This window comes from Vombatus ursinus, unplaced genomic scaffold (genome assembly GCF_900497805.2).
Source record: "Vombatus ursinus unplaced genomic scaffold, bare-nosed wombat genome assembly UNPS02014779.1, whole genome shotgun sequence".
Classification (NCBI taxonomy): Eukaryota; Metazoa; Chordata; class Mammalia; order Diprotodontia; family Vombatidae; genus Vombatus; species Vombatus ursinus.
Genome location: NW_020954557.1, coordinates 13,573,504 through 13,591,189, shown reverse-complemented (window position 1 = coordinate 13,591,189; position 17,686 = coordinate 13,573,504). Strand labels below are relative to the sequence as shown.

At 37.2% G+C, this 17,686-nt stretch overlaps 1 protein-coding gene across 4 annotated transcripts in view; it reads right to left on the bottom strand.

Annotated features, from left to right (window-relative positions):
- Positions 1-17,686, bottom strand: part of ANKRD44 (ankyrin repeat domain 44) — a 373,934-nt gene that overhangs the window by 8,701 nt on the left and 347,547 nt on the right. For all 4 annotated transcript variants that reach the window (XM_027865874.1, XM_027865875.1, XM_027865872.1 and 1 more), the window contains exons 22-26: positions 13,990-14,077; positions 12,419-12,502; positions 11,904-12,049; positions 6,135-6,217; positions 4,692-4,774 (exon numbers count right to left, since the gene is read on the bottom strand). In XM_027865874.1, coding sequence (XP_027721675.1) covers positions 4,692-4,774; positions 6,135-6,217; positions 11,904-12,049; positions 12,419-12,502; positions 13,990-14,077 — 484 coding nt within the window. The remainder of the gene's footprint in view (positions 1-4,691; positions 4,775-6,134; positions 6,218-11,903; positions 12,050-12,418; positions 12,503-13,989; positions 14,078-17,686) is intronic.

Sequence of the window (17,686 nt, the reverse complement as noted above, 5' to 3'; positions counted from 1 at the left end):
TCTATGATGTCATTTTCATCCTGATAAATGTCATGCCATTTGAACTACTTTATAAATAATACTTTATAGATAATAAATATTAATAATAAATACTAATAAATAATACTAACAATAAATCTAATGCCAATAATAAATACTAATAATAAATATGATAAATAATACTTTACAAATACATACTGGTTCCAAAAATAGAATACGTAGAAATAAAATAATACTCACTTGATAGAAAGGGAATAGAATACATGAAAATGCAACATGACATCATGGAAAAAAACAAACAATAGACTTGGGTTCAAGTATGGGCTCTGCCACTAACTCCTTGTGTCACCATGGGCAAGTTACTAGATCTCTCATTGCCTTAATCCCATAATCTTCAAAATGGAGACAACAATATCTGTACTATTATTTACTCAAAGGATTTTTGTGAGGATCACAGATATATATATATATGTAAAATGCTACAAAAAGGTCAACCGTTACTGTTAAATAGTTGCTAACTTGTAAGAAGTTCTTAGAGGATAGGGGAAAACAGTAGATTGTTAGTAAGGATTTTATCTAGCATTGTGTAACTTCAGAGCCAGGAGGTTGTCCAGTCATTCAGTTGTGTCTGATTCTTCATGACCTCGTGGACTATAGCATGCCAGGCTCTTCTGTCTTCCACTCTCTCTCAAATTCTAACCAAGTTCATGTTTGTTGTTTACACCTTCCGACCTGAAGCTCATCTTCTGATGTCATCTCTTTTATCATTTTAGTACCATCCATGGTGTTTTCTTGACAAAGATGCTGGAGTGGTTTGTCATTTCCTTCTCCACTGGATTACCTTTTGTCAGAAATCTCCCCTATGACCTGTCCATTCGGTTCGAGTCCCACTTCTAATACATCCTGGCTGTGTGAACCTGGGAAATTCACTTAACCATAGTACTCCAGGCAAATCTCTAGGACTATAAATTGCATGGAAGGTGCTGGCCTGCATCGGTGAAAGATGTTTTCTCAACTAGGAGTTCCCTATACCAATGAAATCACAGGTCCAGTTCCTATCTTTGCCCCCTAAACTGCAGGAAGCTCAAGGCTACAATGTTAACCCCAAATATCCTTTACTATATCACTGTTTTAGATTCTCAAATTTCAAAGAAATTATTTTTTCATAATTTTTCATAATAGTAGATTGCATTACATCCTTCTCTTCTCCTCCTTTCTATATCTCAAAACCCATTACATTGTCGTTTATTCTTTCTTTCTTTACTATGTCTTTCTTTACTATGTCTCTGATGTTTCTCCTTGACAAGGCCAATCTCTCTCTCCATGCTTTTCACACCATGCCTTCCTCATTTCTTCAGCAGATTATCCACATAATTATGCTCCCCCTCTAATTTTCTCTCTCCCTATCTATTGATTCTTTCCCCCCATTCTGAAAAAAACTCCACAATGCACTGTACTATCCCCTCAAAATATTGTTCTATATCTCTCCTCCTATTCACAGTCAATCTCTTAGAAAAAAGTTGTCTACATTGAGTCTCATTGCCCCATTTCCTCTCCTTTCACTCTCAACCCTTTGCAATCTGGATTCTGACCTTATCATTTGACTGAAACAGTTCTGTTCAAAGTTAATAATGATCTCTTAATTGCCAATCCAATGGCCTTTTTCTTTTTTGGTCATCATCTTTTTTTTTTTTTAAACTTCTGTGCAGTATATGACAGAATTGACTACCCTCTCTCCTTCCTGGGTACTTTCTTCTCCTTGGGTTTACATGATACTGCTCTCTCTTGGTTCTCCTACTTGTCTACCTGTTAGCTCCTTCTGTCTACTTTGCTTTATTCATCATCTATATAATGCCCCCTCATTGTGTGTGTATCCTAAGACTCTCCTGGGCCCTTTTCTCTTTTTTCTCTCAGGTCACATGGGTTCAATTATCATCTCAATTGGGGAATGGGTGAACAAGTTATGGTATATTAATGTAATGGAATACTATTGTGCCATAAGAAATGACGAAAGGGATACATTCAGAGAAACCTGGAGGTATTTCTATGAGCTGAACTGAAATGAACAGAACCCTGAGGACAATTTATATTATAACATCATTTTAAAGACAAGCAACTTTGAAAAACTTAAGAACCCTGTTCCCTGAAGTGACCAACAATGATACCAGAGAACTGATGAAGAACTATGCTCCTCATGTCCTGACATTGTAATGAACTCAAAATTCAGGAAACACATTGTTGGATGTGGACAAGGCAAGAATTTGTTCCGCTTGACTATATGCATATTTGTTACAAAGATTTTCTTTTTTTTCTTTTAAATTGGACTTAGGGTTGGAGGGAGACAAAATAAATGTTAATTTAAAAAAATAAATGAAATAAGAAAGTCAAATTAACAAAAAAAATTATCTCTAAGCAAATGCTTTATGATCTATATATCGAACCCTAGTCTCTCCCAAGATCTAGTCACACATTACCAAATACCTATTGGACATTTCAAACTGGTTGTCTTGGAGATAATCAAACTCAAATGTCCAAAACAAAAATCCTTACTTCCCTCCCCGAATCTATCCCTCATCTAAACTTTGCTATTTCAGTCCAGGCCAGTGCTATACTTCCGTTCATCCAGTTTCCTGTGTCATTATTTTTGACTCCTCACCTTGATTATGTTATGCAGTCATTGATCATCTTGTCATTCTATTTCTATAATATCTCTCGCATCTATTCCCTTCTCTATACTCCCATGGGTAGTGTTTAGTTCTCGCTACTGAACCCTAGCTCAGGCCTGCATTACTGCTTGCTTAGACTAGTGTATTGGCCTCCTAACTTCTCTCTCTGCCTCGCTTCTCTTCCCACCCTAATATAATACTCAGCTGCCAGTGGGATTTTCCTTAAGTTTGGGCATGACCCTACTCAATAAACTCTCTTTTGTTTATCAGATTAAATATAAACTCCTCAGTTTAACTTTTAAGGTCCTTAACAGCCTACTTTTTCAACTTTATGATATATCATTCTCCTTCCTGTACATCTTGCTGTTTCTCATATATCATATTCATCTCTGGTCTGTTCAAGTAACACTTTATATAAAGCCTTTTCTGCTTCCCCAACTGTTAATACTTATCCTCCCAACTTATCATTTATTTAGTTTATATACATTTTTATATACTGATTTCTCTACTGTTGTTTCTAATGATAGAATGCAATCTCTTTGAGAGCAGAAACTATTTTATTATTGCCAACTATTGCCAACACTTAGCATAGTGCCTAACACAGAGCAGGTGCTTAATAAATGCTTATAGGCAGTTAGGTGGCACAATGGATAGAATGATAGGGCTGGAGTCAGGAAGATCTGAGTTCAAATCTACCTTCAAACACTTATTACAGACCTGCACACCATATTCCTCTATATTTTTTGCATGCCGCCCGAATTCCTTTGGCATGCCACAAGTGGCTCGCAGGTTGTGCAGGCCTGATTTATGACCTGTGTGACACTGTTCAAGGCACTTAGCCTCTGTCTACCTCAGTTCCTTTGGCTGCAAAATGGAGCTAATAATAGTATCTACCTCACAGGTTGTTGTGGGATCCAATGAGATAATATTTGCAAAATACTTAGCACAGTGCCCGTTTACATCCTTGTCCCCCCACCCCCAAAAGTTTGTTGAGTGACAATACAATTGTCAAAGTGATTTCAAACAACTAAAAATCAAGCAGTTCTCAGCTATTTCACATTAAGGGCCGCATGGAATTCAACTGAAATTTATTAAGACCTACATTGCGGAAGCTTTTCATGTCTCCTTGGGAAGAAAGGAAATATAAAATCAGCATTTTTCAGTAACAACACACATGCTAATACTAGATTTAGATAGAATATTCGATTTGGAGTGAGAAGTCCTGGGTATGACTATTGGCTATGTTTTTTACTACCTTTATGTCCTTGGGCAAGTGGCTTAGCCTCTCCAGGCATCAATTTCCTCATCTATAAATTGAGAGAGGTGGATCAAATGACTCCTAAGGTCCCTTCTGGCTTTAAATTAATGATCCTATGATAATACAGTTATGCAAGGAGTTTCCCCAAAAGAGAAGTATTAAAAATTAATAAGAATTCCACAGAATTTCCTAGAGAGAACTCAGTGTTACTAGATTTGAATTAGGACACCTCCTAAAATGTTTTGAGTGAGACCAAATTTTACATCTCCCAAGGAAAACAATAGCTGATATTTCCCCCCTGCACCTTGAGATTTGCAAAGTGTTTTACATCTTTTAATTCATTTGATCCTCACAACAACCTTGTCAGGTAGACAATAATATGGGTGATCTATTGTCTGAACACTGTATTGCTGTGCATGTCTTAATCCATGGTGTTCTTGATCTGGCCACCTGACTCTTGCCATCTTCTGCTCATACTTCCATTTGCCATAAGTCATTTCGTGCTCATGTTACATTCCATATGCCAAAGTGAGCACATAGCATTAACTCAATTATAAGAAAGAGCAGAGAGGAAGTTCTTTGAAGACAGATAACACTGTTATTATTATCTCCATTTACAGATGAGGAAACAGGTTCCAAAAGTTTGTGACTTGTCTATACTCATAAAATTAGTAGGGGTCAGAGACAAAATTCAAACCCAGGTCACTCTACTCCAAGTTTAGAATTCTTTTTCTTCCATAAATGACTGTGTATATTTAAAGAGTAAAATCACAGCAGCTGGTACTTACGTTTGTAATGTATTATTTGTTGCATTAATAAGGCTCTGTTCTTGTATCTTGTCAAGTATTAACAAGGCACATTTTTCATGACCCTAATAAAGAAAACAAATATATAAAAATGGTAAAGAATATGATATAGATGGGAAATAACCTTATGGAGGAAATTGTTAACTTAAGACTTCAAATTTAAATTTAAAAATTTTAAATGAATTTCATTGTCTTGAAAAACCTAAGGAAGATACTGGAACAGAAGTCAAATGGGAGAAAGTTGCCTGGACATAGATATAATACATGCTTTAAGAGTCAGACTCAAGCCCACTAAGATTTACTTGTTAGAGATCTTTAGTAGCAGGATAAATTATAGGAAAATGACATTTCTGAACTAACATTTAGCATTAATCATTTGGTCAATCAAAGGAGAGGCAAGCTCAGATTATTGAGGTCCCATAATGATCAGAGTTGAGAATAACCTATAATTCTTTCAGGGATACTTTCAGTATATAAATTATTCCTGTTTCACAGAGTCTTCTTTCACTGACTATACCATCCCATAAAGGACTATGAGGGTATTTACTGTCCTCGTCATTTATCTAGCATTTATGTTATGATGTAAGTTAATGGTCTTTTTATAGTTATAGGTCTTGTCTTCTCAATCAGACTGTAAACATTTGGAGGGAGAGAACATCTTTATCTATTTATTTTCTAATTACAAATAAAAATAATTTTTAATATTAGTTTTTAAAAAAAATTTGAGTTCCAAATTCTTTCCCTCTGCCCCTCCCTTCCTCCCTCATTAAGAAAGTAAGCAATTTGATATAGGTTATACATGTGCAGTTAGAACATATCTCTCTTTTTTTTTTAATTTGCCCATGGAATCTAGAAGAGTAACTTGAAGGTAATAATGAAAAATAAATACCTGTTGATGGTTTTGACAGTTACAGTATTATAAGATTTCAGGCCTGTCACCCTTTTTAGGGTAGAAATGATGAAATGCACAAGAAAGGTGCTTAGTGAAAAAAAAAAACCAAACTTTTTTTAAGTGGTCACAGTATTTTCAGTATTCTATTTATTTGCTTCATAGTAGAATTGTTTTAGGCTATATTTAGACAATACTATCTGCCAAAGCCCATGAATCCAAGTGTAAATGCTTGCATTCTGAAGAAGCATCTGACCATATCACCAAGGTTTTCATCTACCCTCAGTCCAGAGTAGTGTCTACACATCTGAGGCAATGAATGAGAAATGCTGCAATGGCAATCAGTTTCCAGACTGCGTGCAAAAGTTGAGAGGGTTCTATGGTCTTTTACGGATTCAACTTCACTCTAAATTAATTTTTAAAAGTGGCAGCATTTTGGAAAATAGATATCCTGACCTAAGGATATTCTGACCCATCCTTTAAGTGTTCTGATACACAGATACAAATAACACAATTTCTAAAATGTATTTACATACTTTACTACAAGCCAAATGTAAGGGTGTGTTCAAGTCCTTATCCTTTACAGTCAGATCAGCCTTGGCACTATTCACCAAAATATCTAAGAAAAGAAAAAAAACCCAAACAGGGTTATTGGCACCAAATGCTAATCAAATGCAATTTGAAGAAGTTATTAAAAATAATACTGTGATAAAAGCAGTATGCACAGACATAACCCACAAGACATTGTTCTGGCCAACAATATCATTAATAAATTATAATCTAAAGTCAGGATTGCTTATTTATAAAGCTACGAACTATAGTTTATGAAACTATATCCCTCTAACACTATTTTACTTCATAGCAAGTTTTCATGCAAACACCTGATGTCAGGTAGCATTTGCCCATAATCAGATCCTGTATATTAGGTGGGAAAAAAAGACATTGATTATACCCAGTGGTGCCAGGCATTAATGTTAAATAACAATTGTTTCTTTTCAGAATAATGTTATTAAGGGGTTTTATTTGCTTATTAAAATATGGTGAAATGGTATCTAACTCAGAAAGAAACAGGAGCCACTAAACTGTACCTTAGGATCTTTGTGGGCTTCATACTGTCTTAGAAAACCACATTTATGGGGGCGGAGCCAAGACGGCAGAGGGAAAGCAGTGACTGTCTTGAACTCTCCCCCAAACCCCTCCAAACACCTATGAAAATGGCTCTAAACAAATTCTAAAGCAGCAGAACCCACAAAAAGACAGAGTAAAACAAATTTCCAGTCCAAGACAGCCTGAATGGTTGATCGGAAAGGTATATCGCGCCAGGCTGGGAGAGGAGCGCAGTTTGGCGTGGCCGCACAGGCCGCAGCGACCCTGGAGCAGGCCTCAGAGGACTAAATCATGGGTAGCTTGTGGCAGTTTCCAGACTTCTCAACGCAGGAACGCCAAAGACAACTTAGAAGGTCAGTGGGAAAAGTCTGTGACTGTGGTGAGAGAAGGAGCTGGGTCTCAGCCGCAAGTCCCGAGCGTGCCCTCAGGGCAGCGGCCCTCCTGAGCTCCCCACAGACAGAGGGGGAATCAAGTGGCTGATCAGAAGGGGATTGCAGGAAACTCTCTGCTGGTGCAGGATTCTCTTGCTTTGCCCGTGCTTGGATCTCGGTCACAGTTCTGGGTGGTGGACCTAGGGTGAGGAGGAGCGCTGGCATGGTGGAGCTTGTAGTGGCTGTGGAGAGGAAACCCTCCTCACAGTTCCAAGACAGAAAAGAGTGCTTGTGGTCACTCATAGACCAGAGCACTGCCCAGGAAAGGAGTAAACACCTCGCCCTTGATAATACCACCTTGGAAGAACTGAAAATTTACAGGTCCCTAGAAGTATTTCTGAACACAGCTGCACAAAACCCTGAAGCTTGGGACAGTACGATCTCCACATTGGAAACAGATTCCTACCTTAACAAAGAGTTTATAACTCAAGTAATTGGCCAGGATCACGAGCAAGCAGCACAAAAAGCGTCACACTATCGAATCTTACTTTGATGACAAAGAAGATCAAAACATACAACCAGAAGAAGACAACGAAGCCAAAGCTTCTACATCCAAAACCTCCAAGAAAAATATGAATTGGTCCCAGGCCATAGAAGAGCTCAAAAAAGACTTTGAGAAGCAAGTAAGAGAAGTAGAGGAAAAACTGAGAGTGATGCTAAAGGAGGCCCAAAAAAATACTGAAGAAAATAACACCTTAAAAAATAGCCTAACCCAAATGGCAAAAGAGGTCCAAAAAGCCAATGAGGAGAAGAATGCCCTTAAAAGCAAACTTAGCCAGATGGAAAAGGAAGTCCAAAAGCTTACTAAAGAAAATACTTCCTTAAAAATTAGAACGGAGAAATTGGAAGAGAGGGACAATTCAAGAAATCAAGTCACTGTAACACTAATCAAAAGGAATGAAAAAATAGAAGAGAATGTGAAATATCTCATTGGAAAAACAACTGACCTGGAAAATAGGTCCAGGATAGAGAACTTAAAAATTATTGGACTATCTGAAAGCCATGATCAAAAAAAGAGCCTAGACATCATCTTTCAAGAAATTATCAAGGAAAACTGCCCTGATATTTTAGAACCAGAGGGCAAAATAGAAATTGAAAGAATCCACTGATCGCTTCCTGAAAGAGATCCCCAAAGGAAAACTCCTAGGAATGTTGTAGCCAAATTCCAGAACTCCCAGGTCAAGGAGAAGATATTGCAAGCAGCCAGAAGGAAACAATTCAAGTATTGTGGAAACACAATCAGGATAACACAAGATTTAGCAGCTTCTACATTAAGGGTCCAGAGAGCATGGAGTATGATATTCTGGAGGGCAAAGGAATTAGGACTACAACCTAGAATCACCTACCCAGCAAAACTGAGTATAATCCTTCAGGGTAAAAAATGGTCATTCAATGAAATAGAGGACTTTCAAGCATTCCTGTGGAAAAGACCAGAGCTGAATAGAAAATTTGACCTTCAAATACAAGACTCAAGTGAAACATGGAAGAGGTAAACATGAAAGAGAAATCATAAGAGACTTACTGGGGTTGAGCTGTTTACATTCCTGCAGGGAAGGATGATATTTGTAACTCATGAGTCCTTTGTCAGTATTGGGGTAGTGGGAGGGAAAAAAATTATATATTTGTATAAATAGATAGATAGAGGACACAGGGTGAGTTGAGGATGAAGGGATATCTGTAAAATAGAGTTAAGGAGTGGGAGAGGATTGTACTGGGAGAAGGAGAAAGTGAAAAGTGGAATGAGGTAAAATATCTCACATGAAACAGACAAGAAGGGACTTTTACATTGCGGGGGAGATGGGGGAAAGTGAGAGGGAATGAGTGAATCTTATTCTCATGGGATTTGGCTTAAGGAGGGAATAACATACACAATGGGGTATGGAAATCTATCTTCCTCTGCAGGAAGGTGGAGGGGGAAGGGGACAAGAGAGCAGGGGGTTGATAGAGGGGAAGGCAGATTGAGGGAGGGGATAATCAGAAGCAAACACTTCTGAGGAGGGACAGGGTCAAAACAGAGAATAGAATAAATGGGGGGTAGGATAGGATGAAGGGAAATATACTTAGTTTTTTACAACATGACTACTATGGAAGTGTTTTGCATGACTACACATCTATAGCCTGTACTGAGATGCTTGCCTTTTCAATGAGGGTGGGTGGGGGGAGGGAGTGAGGGAGAAAATTTGTAACCCAAAGTTTTAAAAACACTTTTAAAAAAAATTTTAAAAAAAAAGAAGAGGAAGAAACAAACAAACAAACAACGAGGAGGGGAGAAGAAAGAAGATCTTAAGTCAGTAAGGTGACACATTGAGTGATTATTCAGAAAAACAAACAACAAAAAGCAACTCCCAGTGTTTGTCCTGGGACCGTGTTATTGTACATTCTTCTAAATTTTCTACATCAAGAGTCCTGGACAATAGTTACAATATTCAAAAATCAGATTCCCGAATCCCTGCATAATCCTGAATCATAAAAAGAAAATAAAAAGAAAAAAAAAAGAAAAAAAAAAGAAAACCACATTTATTAACATGATCTATGTTCTGTTGTATTTTTATTTCTTTTGTTAAGTATTTCTCAGTGTATTTCAATAAGTTTTGGGCTGCACTTGGGAGTATCATGGGCCACAGTGGACCACCTATTTTCATTTTTGGGGGTTAAGTGATTTGTGCAGGGTCACACAGCTAGTAAGTATCTGAGGTCAGATTTGAACACAGGAAGATGAGTTTTTCTGACTCTAGGCCCAGCACTCTATTCACTGTGCCACCGAGCTGCCTGTATACCTTCATCACCTCTTGCCAATTTCAACGACTTACAACTTGGTCTCTCTGATTCTCTTTGTACTCCAACCCACATAGCTGCCAAGGTTATTTTTTTTAAGCTCAGCTGTGTCCATGTTACTTCTATATCCACTAAATCCCCATGTCTCTCTATTGCCTCTAGGATAAAATATTGCCTCCATTTAACTTTTAAACTTCTTCATAACCTGACCTAAGCCTATTTTTTAGCTTCATTATATATTACTGCAATTCTTGCATGCTACCATCCAGCCAAACTAACCTTTACTCTGTTCTTCATACATGACACTCCATTGTCCTCGGTGTCTTTGTGCCGGTTGTACCCCATGCCTGATGTGCAATCTTTCCTCACCTCTGTCTCACAAGATATTTCATTTCTTTCAAAATAGAGCTCAAAGGCTTACTATATGAAACCTTTCCTGATCCCACAACCCTTAGTGCCCTCCCTCTCTAGAGTGCCTTGCATTTATTTTATATTTATTATATATAGAAATTTATTCTGTATCAATTTATACATGTATATGTTGCCCCCCGCCCCACTCCCGACAGAATGTAAACTTCTCGAGAGCAGGAATTTTTTTTTTGGTCTTTATAGCCCTAGTAGCTGGCACAAAAAAAAGAATGGCACAGAATAGCTGTTTAATAAATGCTTATGGATAGACTGTGTTAAAAACAAGAGTTATCAATCAAATATCTTCTTACGTGTGTAGCGGTCTTACTATAGAAAGGTCAATTCACTTCCATTATTCCATGAACAATCAGGAAATTTAAGAGGGTAGCTATAGTAAATGGAGTCAAGGGACTTTTGTGAGTCAGCCAGCCAAAGCAATGTAACTGAACCTTGAGGACAGGAAGAAAAGAGATGTGGCCAACATTCCGCCTGGCCCAGAACTAGCTTATATATTAAAGCAGAGAAGAGGAATGGTAGTTGCAAGTGCACTGTCTTAGCTCGTAAGACTCCTGTGGACTTCCGAAGTTCTGATGCACTGCTGATTCCCCAGAAGAGCAAGAAGGTGTGTTCCTAGGTATGTCTTATTGCCTGAGACCATAGTATTAAATTGCCTCAATTTTGGGGTACTTATCGTTTCACCAGCTGGTAGAACTAGAATGATTTTACGCATGAAGGTCGGAGAATACTTATTGGCACCTGAAACACTCTTCTGAGGCCGATCATTATGAGAGGTTTACTATCTCGGAGTACAAAGCTAGAAATTCTACTGTCCTCTACCCCGGGCAGACCACATCTGGAAAACTGTGTTCAGTTACGGGCAATAAGTTTTGAGAGCAACATTAATAAGCTGGAAAGCATCCAGAGAAGGAAAATTGGGATGTTCAAAGACTTTAAGATCATGCTGTATGAAGGTTGAATAAGTGAACTGGGAATGCTTAATCTGAATTCTCCAAGGGCTGAAATGATTTTTGTCCTAAGTATTTGTCCTCAAGTTGTCAAATGGAAGAGGGAATAGATTTCAGGGCCCTCGAAAGCAGAACTAGGAACAATAGTTGCAAGCTGCAAAGAGGCCAATTTAGGCTTAATTTAAGTACACACTTCCTAACAGATTTATCCAAAAATTAAATTGGCTGGTCCAAGAGGTAGAGGGCTTCCCCTCATCAGAGTTCTTCAGTTGAACACTGGTTACGCATTTGTTGGGGGTGATGAAGAACGGTCATTGATCAAGTATGAATTGGACTAAGTGATCTTTGAGGTCTCTTATAGTGAGGTCTTCCAGTGCAAAGATTCTATAGCTCCTGCAAGGCATGTGTGGGAAGCAAGAGTTTAAACCTGCTAACCATAGCTGCCATTCTGTAAACCAAGTGAAACAAAACCAGTATTTTTAATGCATATCAAAATCATCCACCAGGGTTGCACCAACAGCACCACATATGTAACTGAATTTTCCAATTTAACTTCTTTCGTCATTTTCCACAGGGTAAAAACAAAAACAAAAAACAACTCTGCCACACCAATACATACCTACAGCACCTGCCTGCCCATTCTCAGCTGCCATCATGAGTGGTGTTTTCCCTGAATTATCTGCAGCATTCACTTGTGCATTGTGGCTTAAAAGAAGCTGTAAGCATTCCACATGATCAGCAAAGGCTGCAGCATGAAGCGGAGTTCTAAGAATTTAAAAAATATATATATTCTTACTTAAACATAATGGACTGTTACTTTTATCCCTTCTGAGGAAATATGAACCTTTTATCTTTCATCTTGAGAATTTAAAACTGATAACTTTATAAGAGTAATAATGACATCTTTAACCGTACTTTAATCAAGTCACTTTTGTCTTTGTTCTCTCTGTTAGACATGATACTAAAATAATATTAAGAAAAAGATAAGATTAAATTTAAGATAAAGATTGATTCAAGTGCTTTGAAAAGTAAGCCATGTCAATTGTTTTGGTCATGAATTTAGACTAAATAACTACTGTGATGCTCTGAAAAGAGAGACTAGGATTCATTAAGACACAAAGAAGAGCTACTTACCGTCCCTTGTCATCTCTACAATGGACAATGCTGGGGTCTATGGCCCCAATAAGCAGTGATGCACAATTTTCATGGTCATTAATTCTAAAATAGAAACATTTTATCATTACCTTTAAATTGGCAAAAAAAAAATGGTTTCAAAAGTACCTCTGTAAGGTTTCATTATTTGCAAAGAACCAAAGGAGTTCAAGTCTGATCATATCATCCCCTTATTACTCAACAAACTCCAGTGGGTGCCTATTGCCTCAAGAATAAAATTTTTAAAATCCTTGTTTAATTTTAAAACCTTTCATAACATCACCCCTTCCTACCTTTCTAGTCTTCTCACACCTTACTCCCCTTCACATACTCTGTGATCCAGTGACACAGGCCGCCTTGCTGCTCCCTGTGCAAGATACCTCATCGCCTAAGCCTATGCATTTTCGCCGGCTATCCCTCATGCTTGGAATTCTCTTTCTTCATCTTTTCTTCTTGCTTCCTTGGCTTCTCTCAGGTCTCAGTTAAAATCCCTACTGCATGAAGCCTTTTCTGATCCCCATAACGCTGACGTCTCTTGATTGATATTATCTCCAAAAATTGCCTGGTAAAATCTTCGAAGTATGTATCTTGTTTTTACATAATTGTTTGCACGTTAACTTTCCCATTAGACTTTTGGGTTCTTTGAGAGTAGAGGCTATTATTTTTTCTGCCTTTCTTTATATACTCAGGACAGTGCCTGGTAAATCATAGGTACTTAATAAATACTTGCTAATTTGATTCAAAATGAAAAATGCTTTGCCTCCTCAAGTGCCTATGTTTGCCGCATTCACTGTAAAATTCAGAACATTTGTGCATAATTTCAGTCTTGCTTTTTTGGAGGGTTGGGGAATCTGTGTTATAGTGGAAAGAGCGACAGATTTGGAGACAAAGGACCTATGTTTAAATTGTCTCTGCCATGACTTGTTAGTTGGACTAGTCAGTAAACTCTCTGGGTCTCAGTTTCCTCATTTATAAAATAAAGAGATTAGACTAAATGGAAATCCAAATTTACATTCAGCTCTAGATCTATGATCCTGAATTCATCAATGTGAAACTCCCTTCATCAATGCAGAAGGGTAACTCATCAATCAATACATTAATAAGCATTGATTAAGCACCTACTAAGTACCAAGCACTGTGCTAGGCACTTAAGCTACAAATACAAAGCTGGAACAAGTTCTGCCTTCAAGAAACTCACATTTTCAATAGAAGAGACAGCATACACATACATGTCAACTCCTTAATATAGGAGTTGACTTAAAAGTGCCTCAATACAGTTTTGCATTTTAATAGTTTAAAAATGCACTAAGACTTTTGGGACATCCTCTACATAGCCACTTAAAAGGGATATATTTCAGGTTGGCTACTTGATTTCTACAATTTAGACTATGTATACCAACAATATAAACTTATCTGTTTTTAACCATAGAATGTAATATACAATAGGTCATGTTAATGATGGCCTGCTCTCCTAACTGCAATAAGGCAATTTCCCTCACATACTTTAAAATAACAAAACAACAATTATATTAACATCTAACATTTATACTCACACAGCACAGTGCAATGGAGTGAAGGGATTACCATTAAATTTGCGAAAACATTTTTGTTCCAAAAGTACCTCTATACAGTTTTCATTCCCTGCAAAGAATCAAATGAGTTCAGTTACAATGTTCAGAGTTGTTAAGTATCTTCTAAAACCATACAAAACCCAGAGTACCTAAATACTGAATTTTAGTTCATAATTCTTACTGTTGGACTGACTGTATATATTCTCCATGAAATAAAGTACCTAAAAGTTAAAATGCTATGAATTCTGCTCAAAGATGTTGTGAAACTCTCAGAACAAAATTAAAACAAGGTTTGTATAATTTGATCTCCTAGAAAAGTAGAGCTTCATTTTTGTATAAATCAATATGTATTTATTAAGTGTCTATTATGTGGCATGCATTGTATGAAGTGCTGGGGAAAGAGTTTTGGTTATTTATATCAGCCAAACCAAATCTTTTGGTTATACTGATGCTAAAATGCTTCAAAAATATAACCACAGTATATGATTATGATGGAATACTATTGTGCTATAAAAAATGATGAGCAAGATGATTTTTCTGAAGCTTACATGATGCAGAGTGAAGTGAGTGAAACCAGGAGAACATTGTACACAGTAAAAGCAATTTTGTACAATGATCAATTGTACAAACAATACAATTGTACAAACAAATTGTACAAACAAATGTATTTAGAAGACATGTTACACTTGTCTGAATTGTCATTCACCATAATAACATGCTCAAAAAATGGTCATCAAATCACTGTTCAAACATTTCCATCCACCTATTACCTCCAAAGGCCTCCCATTTCTTCTTCTTTTTTTTTTTTATTTGAGGGAGCTAGGTCTTACTACACCTAAATACAATAAATAAATTGTACAAACAAATGCTGTACAAAAGGTGAAGAGACATACATTTTGAGATGCAGCCATTGGGTGGATTTCTTTTGTTTGACTACTTATTTGTTGCAAGAGTCTTCCCCCTTTATTTTCACTCAGTTCATGTTTGGGGAGTTCAGCAGGGTGAAGATTAACAATAATGATAAAAAAAGGCCACTGAAACGTTTTTTAAAAATGCACATAGGAGAAAAAAAAAGGAACTTCAAAAGACAATAAAACAAGCAGGGCAGTTTTGGAACTTGAATGATTTAGCTGTTGTCAGCAATACAATGATCCAAGACAATCCCAAAGGACTCATGATGAAAAATGCTATCCACCTTCAGAGAAAGAACTCATGGAGTCTGAATATAGCCCGAAGCATACTATTTTTCTCTTTGTTTCTTTCTGTCTTTCTTTCTTCTATTTTATTTTGGTTTGAATTTTCTTCCAAAAAATGATTAATATGGAAAAATATTTTACATGATTGCACATGTAAAACCTAGATCAGATGGCTTACTGTTTCAGGGACAGGGGAAGGGAAAAAGGGAAGGATAGCATTTGAAACTCAAAACTTCAAAAAAATATTAAAAATTGTTTTTACATGTAGCTGGGGGGAAATAAATTATATTTTTTAAAAAGTATAATTAAAGAGAGGCAGAGGGGTGAAGTCAAAAGCATGCAGGATTTGGAGCAGTCAGACACATAGGAGGAGCATCAGGAGCGAGTATTACCACAAAAACCTAGAGAAAAGAGTAGCAAGATGAGGGTCAGCAGTGTGAAAGTCTGCAGAGAGGTCAAGAACAATGAGGATTAGGAAAAGGCCATTAGATTTGGCAACTGAGAGATCATTGATAACTTTGGAGAGAGTTTTTTTTTTGATTGATAAGGTCAGAATCCACACTGTGGAGAGTTAAGAAAAAAGTGAGTAGAAAGGAAGTGGAGACACTCAAGACTTCATTTTTAGCCATGAAAGAGAGGAGAAATACAAGATAATAGCTAGCAGGTTTAGACAAATCAAGTGAAGGTTTTTGAAGATAAGAGAGACATGGGCATGCTTGTAGGTAGTAGGAAAGTAGTCAATAGGCGGGGTAGCCGGGTGGCTCAGTGGATAGAGTGCTGGGCCTGGAGTCAGGAAGACTCATCTTTGTGTGTTCAAATCTGGCCTCAGACACTTACTAGCTATGTGACCCTGGCCAAGTCACTTAACCCTGTTTACCTCAGTTCCGAATCTATAAAATAAGCTAGCAAACCACTTTAGTTTCTCTGCCAAGAAAACCCCAAATTGAGTCACAAGGTGATGGACATGACTGAGAGACTGAAGATTAATGAAGGAGTGGGGTGATAAATAAAGCAATCGGCTGAAGGAAATGGGATGGAAAGGGACACTGTATTTTAAAAGTTCATAAATAAAACCTGCTGAGATCTATGAGGACCAAAGGACAAAGAAAAGATAAAGAATCTACTGATCTTCTTTTGAAAGGAATACCAAAATTTTAGGAAAGTCACAGCCAAAATCTAGAGTTTCCACATCAAAGAACCAATACTACAGGCATCTAGAAAGAAGCAGTTCAAAAGTACCAAGGAATTGCAGTTGGCCCCACACAAGATTTTGCAGCTTCTACCAAAAACCAGAAGAGATCATGGAATAGGATATTCTAAAAGACAAAAGAAATATGCTTACAATCAAGAATAACTTACCTTTTAATACTAAACATAAGTCTACAAAAGAAAAAAACATTGGACCTTTAAAGGACTAGATAACTTTCAAATATTCTTGATGAAAAGACCAGAGCTGAATAGGAACTCTGAAACACAAACACAAATCAAGAGAAACCAAGAAAGTAAATGTATTTGTGCAACTGAAAAGAGCTGTAGGCAGCACTAACGGTGTAAGAAGAAACAAGTGTGTCCCTTCAGAACTTAATGTCTTCAAAAGGCATTGAAGAAGTTAAATGAGCAAAACAGAGGTCTTGGTAAGGAATGGTTCTGTTCTGAGGATTTTAAGATGGAAAAGAGAAAGGAGGGTAAAAGGAGAAATATGCTAATGTAGTTAGCAGTTGAACTTGCTATTTCTCATAACTGGAGTGCATGACAAGAAGAATATACAAACACATAGGAAGGAGAGGCGGAGGAGTGACCACCAGATGAAACAAATTTTTATCTAAAATAGACAAAAGAGAGTTGAGCATATCTCTAGCACACATACATACAGTTTGGTGCAAAAATATGTCAACCCAACATGTAAACAAATGGAGATAGGAGAAAGTGAAGTTTGCAGGGCTCAACAAATTATGGCTTATAGGGTAATCCACCTGTTTTTGTATGACCCAGGAGCTAAGAATGGTTTATATATTTTTAAATAAAGTTTAATTGCTTTAAAAAATATAAAAATCATCCTTAACTCACCACAGAGTTTGGACCTTGGGCCATAATTGGCCAACTCCTGCTTTAGAGGAAAGATAAAACTAAAGGATGAATAACTGAAAGCAAAAAAAACTCCCTCATCCTAAGAGGGAGGATTAAAAGTGAGGAAAAGAATTAGAATTTAAGAGAGTGCCTTATATTGTCTGAGGTCCTCAGGCAATTGGGGAATGGCTGAACAAATTGTGGCATACGAATTTAAAGGAAATTATTATGCCTTAAGGAATGTTGAAAGAGATGATTTCAGAGAATCCTGGGTAGTACTTGGAAAGACTTAAGAATGCTGATCAAAGCATGACCATCCATGTCTCCAGAGGACCTATGATGAAGCATGATACCAACCTCCTAGTCGAGAAATGCTGTACAAAAGGTGAAGAGACATACATTTTGAGATGCAGCCA